General features: G+C 44.4%; 1 protein-coding gene across 1 annotated transcript in view; it reads right to left on the reverse strand.

The window, feature by feature from the left end:
* Positions 1–13,830, reverse strand: part of bean1 (brain expressed, associated with NEDD4, 1) — a 65,287-nt gene that overhangs the window by 20,539 nt on the left and 30,918 nt on the right. The window contains exons 4-5 of the mRNA XM_067401744.1: positions 8,525–8,725; positions 6,412–6,553 (exon numbers count right to left, since the gene is read on the reverse strand). Coding sequence (XP_067257845.1) covers positions 6,412–6,553; positions 8,525–8,725 — 343 coding nt within the window. The remainder of the gene's footprint in view (positions 1–6,411; positions 6,554–8,524; positions 8,726–13,830) is intronic.

Below are 13,830 nucleotides of genomic sequence, written 5' to 3' on the forward strand. Positions count from 1 at the left end.
TCTTTCCATAAAAATTGCTGCATTGGATGCAGACTTTTTGCTGTAGAACAAAATGTGGTCAAGAGTGTGTAGTGGTATTCTTCCATCATCTTACCACATCACTGAGGTGTGCGGGTATGGACCGCCTGTCTCTAATTAAATTGAGTATCCGGACCAAGGGTTGGGTATCTCTCGCAAATAGAATTACACACCATTCAGTAATTCTTAATAGGCCTCCAGGCCAGCACTAATATTCTATATCAGTCATAATTTGCTTTTTAATAGGAGGAGGCCCTGCTCTTTTAGGTAGCTCATGCTCTTGTGGAGAGGTAATTTCACCCTGTTCAAAAGCCCCTTCACAGAGCTTCACCAGAGGGCTCTGCCAGCCTAATGGAACTGTCATAGAGATGTAAATAACATTGGCATTTTGTGAAACAAGCCATGAAGGGCAGACAAGTTGAGCACAAGTATGACCCTAACTAAACCTTTCCTCTCTGATATGCAAACACAAACACAGACAGCCACATGCTTAACAATTTAGGTATCTGTTATGCAACAGAAGAAGCACTTCAGCACTGAAGAATAATAACTACAGGAGTGATAAATAACCTAACTAGTCACTTTAAGAGAAGATTAACTGACTCAACAGTCAGGTCTGTAATTTTCTCTTACTTTCACTCTCCACTTTCATAACTCTCGGATTAAAAGATTACAAGTCTACTGCATTTGGTTGAATAGGCTAAAGGTGAGGGTTTGTGCATTCCACAATGTCAATGACCTTATAGGTGGTATTTGAGTTCTAACATCACTGACTTCATTAAAGTGCCCCTGTAGTCAATAATTTGATCACTTAAAAATTCTTCTTTGATCACCAAAATTACATATTTAAACAATTTACCTGTGGAAAAACAATTCTTAAGGCCTTAAAATAACTTGAATGTAGCTCTACACCCTAGCCTCATTTAATATACACGGATCTATGAATATGATAATTAGCCCCGCCTCCACTCACTCGCACAAGCTAAGATGAGATCCACTTGGTCATCTTACTGAAGTAAACGCTGCACAATGGTATCGCTTTTTACAACGTCGGACACATAATGATAATTAATATGATTAGCGTTTTGCTTGACTACATTATCAAACATATAATAATGTGTTGCTAATGTTACACAAACCATGTTCACATTCACAAGTCAGACAGCTGCCTTCTAACAATCAGTATCCTTTTAGAAACACTTTGAACAACTCAGAACCTCAGTGGAGAAATATAGTTCATACAGTTAAATATGTTATATATTACATATAGTTCATCATAACATGGTAATATGCATCATACACCGACCATATTGCTAAATCTACCCAATTTTTCATATAATTCTAATGTTCTTTTGAGACTTTCTTGCGCGTCACGGTCAGTTGATGATATGCTAAAGTATGCCGGCATGTTGACGTGATTGGTTACAAAGTAGTTTGAAACACCAGCAAATTTAAACCGTGGGTTTGAGGCTGTGTTTGGTTAACTGCAGTTTTAAAAAGAAAATAATCAGCAATGTAGTTGAATTATGAATTTGCACACGGTTTGTCTTAAAGCATGTTAAACACCAGATATGAACAACATTAAAAACGTGATTTTCACCACAGGGGGACTTTAAGGAATCCTTCAGTACCTAGCAAAACGTTTCAAAATCATTATGACCAATTTTCCCAATATGTTCATAATGATTTTGAATTCTGTTAAGAAGTCCCAAAGATATCAGAATGTACAGTATCCTATCCCCAGAAAAGTTATAATTGTTTTGGAGTCTGAAGTTTCTTAAAATAAAATAATAGAATTTATAGACTCCAAATGCATAGTTTATAGTAGCATGAAACAGCTTATAGTTATAATGATTTTAGGATGTATAGATACCACTAATGTCATAATCATTTTGAAATGTATTGCCTCAGATGATGTTTTAGAATTGATTTTTGTAATGTATTAGTGAGGTTCCTTTACACAATCAAATTGCTTTTGTGGAGCTCTTATGAGTAGCAAATGCTAAAAATGTCTCAGGTTACGTATGTAACCATGGTTCCCTGAGAACAGGGAACGAGACTCTGCGCTGACTGCGCTAGGGGAACGTCCTCCGTGACCCGTGCTTGAAATGCCAAAAATCACCACACTCCAATCCTATTGGCCGGCGACAGCCTATCACGTCAAACGGCACGAACCGTGATGTATAAAGGGAGCGCCTGGGGAAACAGCCGACATTTTCTTGTCTTTGAGCGACTGTAGCAGGCATCCCGCAGCATGGCATGAAAGCGCAGAGTCTCGTTCCGTTCTCAGGGAACCATGGTTACATACGTAACCAGAGACGTTCCCTTTCGAAAGGGAACTTCTACTCTGCGCTGACTGCGCTATGGGGAACGATATACCCACACCGCCATGCTAGAGGAGAATGCCAGTACAAATGTCTAGGCACATATACGGCAGTTCCAGGGAAAAACCGGGGGCAGAACTCCAAGGCTGTCAGTGACAGCATTCCCTACGGCCAACAGCCCAAGCTGAGCCTAAAAGAGGCCTTCCGAAAAAAGCCTACCAAGGCTGCTCGAGCATCTGGAACCAACAGCCCGAGAGGGGGTGGTCCCTTTAAGGGAATGTGGCCAAGGAACCAAAGGAACCTCGGCCAGTCACTCGGGGGGAAAATCCATCCCGCTGCCACCAAGGAGGCCTAGCCAGATCCAGCGAAGCTAAATCTGGCCTAGCCAACCTTGTCTGAATCTCCAAGCGCAAACTCCAAAGAGGAGAGCAGGAAAGAGCGACTGCGAAAGGCAGTAAGCAACTCAAACCCACATGCAGAGATGGGCATCCTGGAGAGTGGAACTCAGCTAAACGCTATGGACCCTCGTATGAGGGGAGTACAACCACTCATCCAAGGATCTACTCAGCCGTTAACAAGGTGCTGAGGAGGCTGTGCGCTAAAGACCCCTGACCCAGGGGAACACAAACCAGCCTAGGGGCCAGTCTAATGGGAGACTTCATAGAAGTCTACAACCAAACCAGCTTAGGGAGCTAAGCACAATTACGCAGTTAACCCCGAAGGGAAGTACAAAGCTCAACCTAACAGACAGACTGTAAAGCGGGCACATAGTCATGGAGGCCAGGAAAAAGGGCCTGCAACATAACCAGAGTTCACCAGAGAACTGAATGCAGACGGCGGTAGCCCAGGATGGCCTGTAGGGCCACACCCTATTGCGTATCAAGGTGGAGCAAACACCAAGACATAACAGCTGCAAGTGCCCACGAGACAGCCTGTCCAACACAAACCAACGAGCAGTGCACTCGGTGAAGTACCTTTCTACTCTTTAAGCAAGAGGAGTACAACATACGCCATCATGCCCAAAGGAAAGGCCCCGTGGGCCTATAATCCCAGCAGGCACGTGGCATCAGCTCGTGGCAGTGTTATCAGGGTTCAGGCTGAACAGACCAACTACACAGGAGGTCATAGTCAACCCGAGACCCGGCCAGCCGGCGAAACCATCCCTTTTGCTGTCGAAGGTCAGCACGCTCCACAGGAGGCCTTTATGGCCTACCCGTCACACGCGACATCAGCCAGCAGCCACTAAAGTTCTAGGAGCAAAAATAGAACCCGTTAATTAGACAGGGAAAATATTTTAGCTCGACTAGAGCTAAAGGGAATAAATGCACAAAATACTCAGTAAAAACATCTTTTACTCTCAGCGAGAGGAATATCAAGCTAAACTCCGACATGCTAGCAAAGGAAGGCCTGAAAGCGGCCTGTAACCTTAAAAGCGCGCGGCGATAGCTAGTGCATTTATTCAATCATGGAATGATGCCCATACACGACCAGCGTAGCTGGGCCAACAGGAAGCTATAAGAGAAGCCTGGAGAGGCCTGCTGCTTAAAGAACCATGTGGCACCGGCCCATGGTCATGACAGGGCCCTAGCTACAAGGAAGGGCCAGTATAACCTAAAATGACAAATTTAAGGGAACTAGCTACACAACCTGAGCCTAGGCATACACATTCCAGCAGGCAATGTAAATGATGCTAAACAGCGTGAGCGTAACCAGCATCGTAGACCAACAGCGCTGTATCCAAACAAGCTGCATACAGAGAGGCTAAAAACAAATAGCCAACAATCAAACAGCAATGAACCCCAGATGCTGTGGTGCAAACGACCGGGAGAGGTCGGGTAAACAAAATTCCCTACACTCATCCTGAGTGTGCGATCCAACAGGTGATGCACTCAGTGAAACACAAACCCTAACCGGGGAGTACAACAACAACACTGTATTCATATATAGAGGCCGGATAAAGCCTGCTATCATAAAAAACAGGTGTAACCTGTGGCAGCACAAGCACACTCACATAACACGCCTGCATAAACATATGAACTAGGAACTATACAACCGCAGGGGGATAGTCATAACAGGGGGATGTAAACAAACACACACCTAACCTAGTTCTAGCATAGCCGCTAGTTAAGGACTGTATGTAGACCAAGCTACACTCGGGCTACAAATTCCCAAACACACGGAGAAAGCAGCACGAGCGACAGCATTAGGTGGCCGAAAACCGGCCAACACATAACTGACAATAGCGAAAGCTAGTTCTAGCTATACACAGTATTAGCTGAGAAACTACACCAACGCTAAACAACAAAGTGGCCATAAAGTGCCTGCCTGTAACAGTCAGCCTAACATACAGTTATTTGCCCAAATAACATGAACAGATGACAACTATATGCACAGGAAGCTATACAGGAAAAGCAAGGTCTATATTGAGAATGAAAAATGGACCTGGCTTACCTCCTGCGGCTCGTAGAACGCAGATTCCTCCCCGATTCGTCACACGGAGGGGAAAATCCAAAGTCCCATAAGCCAAAAGCACTTTCACTATCAAGCCAGACAGTGGGCCGTCAGGAATATATTCATCATAGGCCTGCAACATCAGCCCGACTGTAAAGCCCGCAGCATATAGATGTCACAAACGCTACCGGGAGGTGAAGGAAGAGCGAGGGCGAGAAAAAGCCCTCGCGAGAGAGGGGATCGATTACCGGCGCTGCTGGTGCCGCTCCTCGATCAGCTCCCTCAGGTCTTGCTTCTTCCTTCTAGTTTCTCGCTGTCTCTGTGACTTACTCCGAGGAGGAGGCGCACGAGCGGCGACACTTTCCCTCTGGGCCTGCCTCTGAGCCTCGGCTCGAGACGGCCCGGGATCTCCCGGCTGTCTGGGCCCAGAGCTGGATCTGAGCGGGATGCAAGATCTAGCGCGTCTTTGCCTCCCTGATCAAGATCCGTAAGCAGATCAGCCTGGTACGCCAGAAGCACCGTCATAGTGTGCAACGCCGCACCAGCCTGATCTGCAGCGGCGTAAGCCCTGCCATTCAAACGTGACGTCACCTTCAACGCTTTGGATGGCAGGGCCCTCACTGGAGTTGCCGGGCCATGGGTAGAGAGAAAACGATCGTCTAATCTGCTGCGAGCGGGTTCCCTCCTCACGCGCTCCCAGGGCAGCTGCAGTCTGCTCGAGGCGCGTTCCATAACCTCCAGCAACTCCGAAAAACGGCTGTTTCCCCAGGCACTCCTTTTATATGTCACGGTTCGCGCCGTTTGACGTGATAGGCTGTCGCCGGCCAATAGGATTGGAGTGTGGAGATTTTTGGCATTTCGAGCACGGGTCACGGAGGACGTTCCCCTAGCACAGTCAGCGCAGAGTAGAAGTTCCCTTTCGAAAGGGAACAGCAAAGGCCACTGCTCATTGGAGCTACTTAAAAAATGTTAGAATTGGGTTTTCGCATCCAAACCTAAAGTCACTGTATTGAAATGATATCTGATAAACAATAAAACCATTCTTTCTCTGAGACATCCCTCTGTGATGGGCTCCCCAATCTGAGAAGTATTTTCTGGGTCGCTGTGTGAAGGCAGACAGGCTAAATGGCAAGGAAGGGAACTGAAAGATTCTTTGAAGATGCCAATTAGACAAGCTGCCATTTAGATCAAACACACCAAGCTTTTTTCAGTGCAAAGCCATGGCATTTATCAGCAATCCCTGCTTGTTAGGAAAACAGGCTGAAGGCTGAAAGTTGAAGGTGTCCAACCTTCCTAACAGGATGAGAGAGGACTGCAAAAGGTGAAACCTTCTGAACAGAGAAAGGAAACGGATAGAAATGAAGAGAATAGTGAATACAACTACCCATCTGGTTACAAACTCTTTTTTCTTTTTTGACTTTTAGTCAAAAAAAAAGTCTTTATGTAGCATAGTTATCAGCTCATGCTATGCTAAGGCCTGTAAAGACTGTTAAAAGGACGGCAGAATGGAATCCATTAAAGAGGCGGCGTGCTTTCTCTGAAATGGCCGATAAAAGTGATCTCATTACCGATTATAAATATATATATATTCTTAATCCAGAGACAAAATGTTACTCACTGAGGTGGGGAATCTGGGTACATGACGTTGACTTGAGACAGTGTCTCCACATAAGAGTCAAAGTCAAAAGCAGGGGGAAAGTCCTCAACACAAGTGGACCTCAGCTCTCCAATGGAGCCACCATATGAGAGGCCATCTGGAGCTGTAGAAACAACAACAAAACATATGAATTTCTGTTTTTTATATTATAAGTTTGAAAATGTTAAGTCTTGAGAGTGAGATTTTATATATTGCACATTGTTTTGTACATTATTTATTTCCAAAATCAATATTGTCATGTTCTTAAAGTGATAGTTCACCCAAAAATTTGAATTCTGTGAATTTTCTCACCTCTCTACCATTTACTCGTGTCATTTTAAACCCAAAAGACTTTTGTTCATCTTTACAACACGAATGATATGATAAAAATGGAAATATATTTTTAATGAAACCTGAGATATTTTGGTACCTCATTGAAAACTATTCTACCATAACTGTATTGCTTTGTGGTTAAACCCAGGACTTCCAAAGAAACATAATTGCTTTAAATTATTTAATTTAAGTTTTTATTCACATGTATACATTGATCATCACATACATTCAGCACATCAAATAGTGGAAGCTCAATCAAAATCGGAATCAGCTTTATTGCCAAGAACAGTGGGTTTACATGTCCAAGGAATTTGGTGTACAGGTGCTTAGAAATAGTAAGAAAGATTAATAGTAAGAGAGAAAGTTTGAAATGATAAACATAAATAAGAAACTATAAAGAAGAAAAAAATAGTATAAATATGAACAAACAACAGAGTTGATAAATATAAACAAACAAACGTAGTTGATTGATGCTCAAGAACAAAAGAGATTTGTTCTCACATCACACAAGTACGTTCAAGCTTCTGTTTTTAAGTCCTTGATTAAATATGTTTATCATATAATGCGATCTTGTATCTTTAGAATACTAGGATTAAACTGCAATCTCTTTATGAACTTTTTGAACAGTCAAAATCTTGGTTGTGTAGACCTTCAATGAAGGGACAGAAATCTCTCAGATTTAATTAATAGTATCTTCATTTGTGTTCCGAATATGAACTTATGGGTTTGAAACAACATGAAGGTGAGTAAATGATGAAAGAATTTGTATTTTTGGGTGAACTATCCCTTTAACGCACTTCCATTGCCAATATAATGTGTATAGAATTGTGGTTGTGACATAATACCCTTATATTTCCTTAAAAAAAATAAATAAATAAATAAATTCTATCATTTTAGATTCTTGATTGAGTTTTACTATGAAAACTGTAACTTTTTTAAAAAAAAATCTCTGATCACTTTAGTCTTTAGTCACTTTTATTACTGCAGATTGTTTTGTGATCATGTCACAATGTAATGCAGATGCTGTTATTGACAGTTAGGGTGCCTATATTGGGCCTACAGCAAACCCATTCACATTCTCATTGCTGTTCAACCATTACAAAAACTGGTTGTGTCTTTCCCTAATGCTATTATCAATAAAATTTAGCTGTATGTTTCATGCTGATTTTTTTAGTTGAAATCTCTTAGATTGGGCATCTGTATATTCCTTTTCCACAAAGTCTTAATGTGTAGTAGACCTTAAAAAGAAAGATATAGCACCAACAAAAATTGGCATAAGTTTGTTAGATTTCGGTAAAAAACAAAAAAACAAAAAACAAAGTGATCATACATTAGAACATGCCCATGGTTCATGATAAAGCACACTAGTGATACTTCTGCAAGGACAGAAAAATCCAAAGTAAACCTAAACCTTCAAAATGCTGCAGTTTATAATACAGTCAATGCCAAATAATAGAAAGATGGTCTTGCTGACCATATCACTAAATACTGGACAAGGCTAAATGATACACTCATTAGAGCTATACAAGGACAGGCTTTCCACTGGCATCATTCCCTGAACTCCACCCATATAAAAAAAGAGCAAAATGCATTGAAGGGATGCTGATTTTTCAGAATAACATTAACAAATTAGTATGACAAACAAACTTGTCATGCATGTCACATAACTACTTATGCCACAACACAGTACTATACACAAAAACTACACACAAAACCTTATGTTTTTGATATGTTATGGACCCCATGAAGTTATGCCACTGACCGTAGCTGGCACGCAGGTGGGGGTTGCGCAGTCGGCTGTCTTTGCGCAGACTGCCCACAATGATGGTGACGCAGGAGAGGAAGAGCACCAGGCCGATGACGATGCCAGCCACCACCAAAGGGGACACCAGCAGGCTGGCTTCATTACCCCCTTCTTGGCAGTCTGGATACTCATGAGCATGACTGCTCTGGTTTGAGCTCACTGGATGGAGGACATGGTAGAACCAGAGATGGGATGTGTGGAGGTTTGAGAGAATGAGGAAGATGGGAAGATGACATGAGAAAAAGAAAGAAAGAAATAAGGGAAATAAGAGAGAAAGATGAGCCGGATGGTCAGTTTTTAAAGCAGTTTCAATAATTTACAGTAGCAAGTGTTACATAAAGCACAGAAGAGACATTTTCTTCTTTCCCACACAGATTTTAATGGTGTGGTATTATGTCAGTTTCCATATAATAACCCTTCTCTGAGACACACACACTCACACACCTACCTCTCTGTGTACCACAGATCAGGAACGCTCCCCAGACTTTCATCCCTCAGTGGATTAGATTATCAAGTCTGCAGCATTTAATTTTTAATCCTGACCCGTTTGAATTTTTAAATATGTGGTTGGAAGACTTTCATTTCAGCTCACAAGAAGCCCAACTCCAGCCATTACCTCCCCTCTGACTTCCTTCACCCGTTGCATTCAAACCAGAGAGAAACCAAAATAAGCCACATATACACACTCACACATACACTTATAGGCTACAGAGATACAGACAGATTCAATAAAGCCTATTGGGAAAGATGATGATATTAACACTCTGTGGGCTTGAGGCCTCCAGCCCTTCCTGACAGAAATCGAATCAATGTATTTGTGGGGCCGGCAGTGCTCGAGAATGAGAATGGTAACCATATTTATTCTGAAGACAAAGGAAACATCTTTAAGTGTTTAGTGTAAAAAAAAAAAAATCGTATTATATATATCCCCTTGCATGCTAATCAAAAATCGTGCCACTCAACCATCTCAAATGCTTAACGTGAAATCCCTGTGTAAAAGCATGTAATATGTTTATTATATTTCTGTAATTAAAGTGCCATTATTATACTGTTTTAAAGGTTCCTAATTTTGTTTTGCAACAGGTTTACATTCATACAAGTCAAAAAACACTTTATTTTTCACATAATATAATTTGCACAGCATCTAATTTCTCAAAAAGTCTGAAAACGGTTAGTTTGAAGATTCAGTCTCTCTAAACCCCCTTCCACGAGCCTACTCTGCTCTCATTTGTTTAGACAGCCCAGTCTGTTGTGTTTAGACAGCCCAGTCTGTTGTGATTGGTCTACCGCTTACAGTGAGTGTTGGAAAAAACTTAATTTCAGATCCGGAGGCTTCCTCAGCACTTGATACACTAACAGGAATAATGTCGTCTGTGTTTCCGTATCAATTCCAGTACAACTTCAAGTCCTTTTAGTGTAAACGCTGAAAACAGCAGTTTCTGAACATGTCGACAACACAAAACAAACTCTTAAGTTATGAAACTTAATATAGTCCTTAAGCCAAATCAATTTGCTCTGGAACAAGTAATAGATTAATAAGACCAAAGATTGCCCGTTTGATATACCCAAAATAAATTATATCTCATGTTTAACCAAACTCTAAAAATGCTGGGTTGTTTTCAACCCATGTTTGGGTCAAATATGGACAAACCCAACTGTTGGTTTAAATTTTTTAATTAAATTTAAATTAAGTTAAGGACTGGCCGAGATAAAACTGTTCTTGGCGGGTACATGAACGCTGAATGCCCGTTGATGGCCTGGAGCTCACATCTCCGAAAACGTCTAAACAAATTTTCACGTAGGAGCTATGTTTACATATAAGTCAATATTTGAGGTCTAAATAACTACATTCTTGCCTAAAAAAAACTCTTGAAACTTCATTCTGTGACACAACAGTAGTATCTGTGAAAATATGGTGGACTTGAATCAGAAAGAAGAATCAGAAAGAGCTTTATTGCCAGGTATGTTGTTTACACATACTAGGAATTTGTTTTAGTGACAGAAGCTCCACAGTGCAACAGAGTAACAGCGACAAGACAAGGCACATAATAAAGAGAATAAAATAATAATATACAAATTTACAAGATAGACAAAGTTGCAAAAAAGCAAAAAACAATATATAATATAGACAATTTGTATGTACAGTTATGTGTGCAAATTTGAAATATAAATAAGCGTTTTAAGTAAATAAAGTGTAATAGTGTTGTGTGTTCTGTGTTTATCAAGTGTTCATGAGATTAATTGCTTGTTCATGAGATTAATTGCTTGATTAATTGCTTATCCGTCAATTAATTGCTTGTCCGTCATGACACTCTCTGTGAGAATGCTGAAAATGGAGTCATTTAAATGGTGAAACGATTCCTGTGGTAATACTGGTAGAATATCACATGGCTGGAAAGACCTCTCAGCCAATCAGATTTGAGAACCAGAACAAGCTGTTGTACAGATTAAAATATAACAGTTATCTGAAATCGTAAAAAAAAAAAAAAAAAAAAAAAAAAAAAAAATCACAATATTATTTTTACTGCATTGTTCATCAAATAAATGCAGTTAAAAAAAAGCATTAAAAAAAATGTTAACCAACCACACCAACTTTTGAATGGTTGTGTGTATTTGCTACAGACTAAGGGGCCGTTTACATGACACTGTCAAAAAACACTTATTTAAACTAAAAACAGAAAACATTTTATGCGTTTTGGCCATTCATTTACATGACAACAGTATTTTGGAGGCCTTTCAAAAACGGGTTTCAAAGTGCACATTTTTAAAAAATGATACCGTTATTAGCTCCATGTAAACTACAAAAACGTGAATTTGTGAAAACAGTGACATGCACATACGTTGTAACGAATCATCACTCGACATGGGATCCATTTAGCAGGCTTTATTGCAATATTCGTGGTCGTACAGGCAGGGGTCAGAACCAGCAAACACAGAAATGTAGAACAGGCAGAATCGTAATCAGAGGCAGGCAGTAGATCAGGGTCACAAGCAAGTATCACAGTCCAGAGAACAGGCAACAAGTCAAAAGGTAGGCAGCGATGAATCAATAAACGGTAAACAGACAGGAATGGCAACGTGAGACAAACAGGGTATATGAACGCTCAGAAATGATAGCCGGGGCAATAATCAAGACTTCGCGGTGAGGTGGTGTATGTGTGAGTCCTTTATAGTCCAGGTAATGCGTATCAGCTGGGTGTGGTGATTAGTGTGGAGTGTGCATGACTGTATGTGGCAACAGGTGATTGGTGGAGTGAGTGCATGTGATAGACAGGGGGGATGATGGGAAATGTAGTCCGAAACTTGACAGGGGCAGACGGTGATCATGACATAACGCCCCCCTCCCGGAAGGCGCGACCTCGCGCCGTAGATGACACCAATAAGGGACGGGGGGTGGGTGCATTGGAGATTAAACAGCTGACAGGAACGGGATCTCCAATGCAGGTTCCAGAACAGCCACGGCAGGTCAGGTGCTACGGGCAGCCACGGCGGGTCAGGTGGCTCAGGCGGCCACGGCAGGTCAGGTGGCTCGGGCGGCCACGGCAGTTCAGTCGGCTCGGGCAGCCACGGCAGGTCAGGCGGCTCGGGCAGCCACGGCAGGTCAGGCGGCTTGGGCAGCCACGGCAGGTCAGGCGGCTTGGGCAGCCACGGCAGGTCAGGCGGCCACGGCAGGTCAGGTGGTCTGGGCAGTTCAGGGACCGCTGATGACCGCGGCCGTGCAGGGTTCCCACCCACAAACTCCCCACCCCTAGGTATACTGCCCCCCCCCCCAAAAAGTTCTTAGGGATTTCAGCGGGGCCCGTCGCAGGTTCGTGGGCAAGGGGTTCGGGTGGCGGCGGCAGGGCCAGGCGTGTGGGTGAAGCCGTCAGGGCAAGACTCCTGAGTGGCGCCGGCAGGGCTGGAAGCGTGGATGGCGCCGGCAGGGCTGGAAGCGTGGATGGCGCCGGCAGGGCTGGAAGCGTGGATGGCGCCGGCAGGGCTGGAAGCGTGGATGGCGCCGGCAGGGCTGGAAGCGTGGATGGCGCCGGCAGAGCGAGGAGCACAGGTGGCGCCGGCAGGACAAGACGTTTGGACGTAAGAGAGGGAAGAACAGATGGAGCCTTCCTCCTCCTCCTCCTCCTCTTCCGAGGATGAGGCGATGGTTCACCGACTGGAGCGGTTTCTGGAGCAGACTCACTGGCTGAAGCGGACTCAATGGCTGGAACAACCCCTGCATCCTTGAGCACCGCAGGGGCGGCCATCTTGCCCGTGGGCACTGGCAAAGCAGCCATTTCGTCCATCGCGTCCAGGGTGCATAAGTCCACTGCAATCGGCGAACAAGAGTCCATAGCAACCGGCGAGCTTGAGAGCGTTGAAACCGGCGAGCTTGAGAGCGTTGAAACCGGCGAGCTTGAGAGCGTTGAAACCGGCGAGCTTGAGAGCGTTGAAACCGGCGAGCTTGAGAGCGTTGAAACCGGCGAGCTTGAGAGCGTTGAAACCGGCGAGCTTGAGAGCGTTGAAACCGGCGAGCTTGAGAGCGTTGAAACCGGCGAGCTTGAGAGCGTTGAAACCGGCGAGCTTGAGAGCGTTGAAACCTGCGAGCTTGAGAGCGTTGAAACCGGTGAGCTTGAGAGCGTAGCAACCGGCAGTTTTGAGAGCGAAGCGGCCGGCTGGCTTGAGAGCGAAGCGGCCGGCTGGCTTGAGAGCGACGCGGCCGGCGGGCTTGAGAGCGAAGCGGCCGGCGGGCTTGAGTGCGAAGCGGCCACCGAGCTTGAGAGCGAAGCGGCCACCGGGCTTGAGAGCGAAGCGGCCACCGGGCTTGAGAGTGGAGTGGCCGGCGGAGACTTGAGTGCGGAGAGCGAAGTGGTCACCGGGCTTGAGAGCGAAGCGGCCGACGGAGACTTGGGGATGCCAGCTGCTCGGACTGAAATCAACGGTGGATCGGTCACACTGGAACGCAACCCTCTCCACTCCCGGACTGATCTAGAGACCTGACGTGACTCTGGGCGATCAGCGGCGACGTGACGTTGCTCTGGGCGATCGGCGAAGGCGTGACGTTGCTCTGGGCGATCAGCGGAGACGTGACGTTGCTCTGGGCGATCAGCGGAGACGTGACGTTGCTCTGGGCGATCAGCGAAGGCGTGACGTTGCTCTGGGCGATCAGCGAAGGCGTGACGTTGCTCTGGGCGATCAGCGGAGACGTGACGTGGCTCTGGGCGATCTGCGAAGGCTTGACGTGGCTCTGGGCGATCAGCGGAGATGTGGCTCGGTGTTGTTATGGTGGT

This window comes from Chanodichthys erythropterus, chromosome 11, assembly GCF_024489055.1.
Source record: "Chanodichthys erythropterus isolate Z2021 chromosome 11, ASM2448905v1, whole genome shotgun sequence".
NCBI lineage: Eukaryota > Metazoa > Chordata > Actinopteri > Cypriniformes > Xenocyprididae > Chanodichthys > Chanodichthys erythropterus.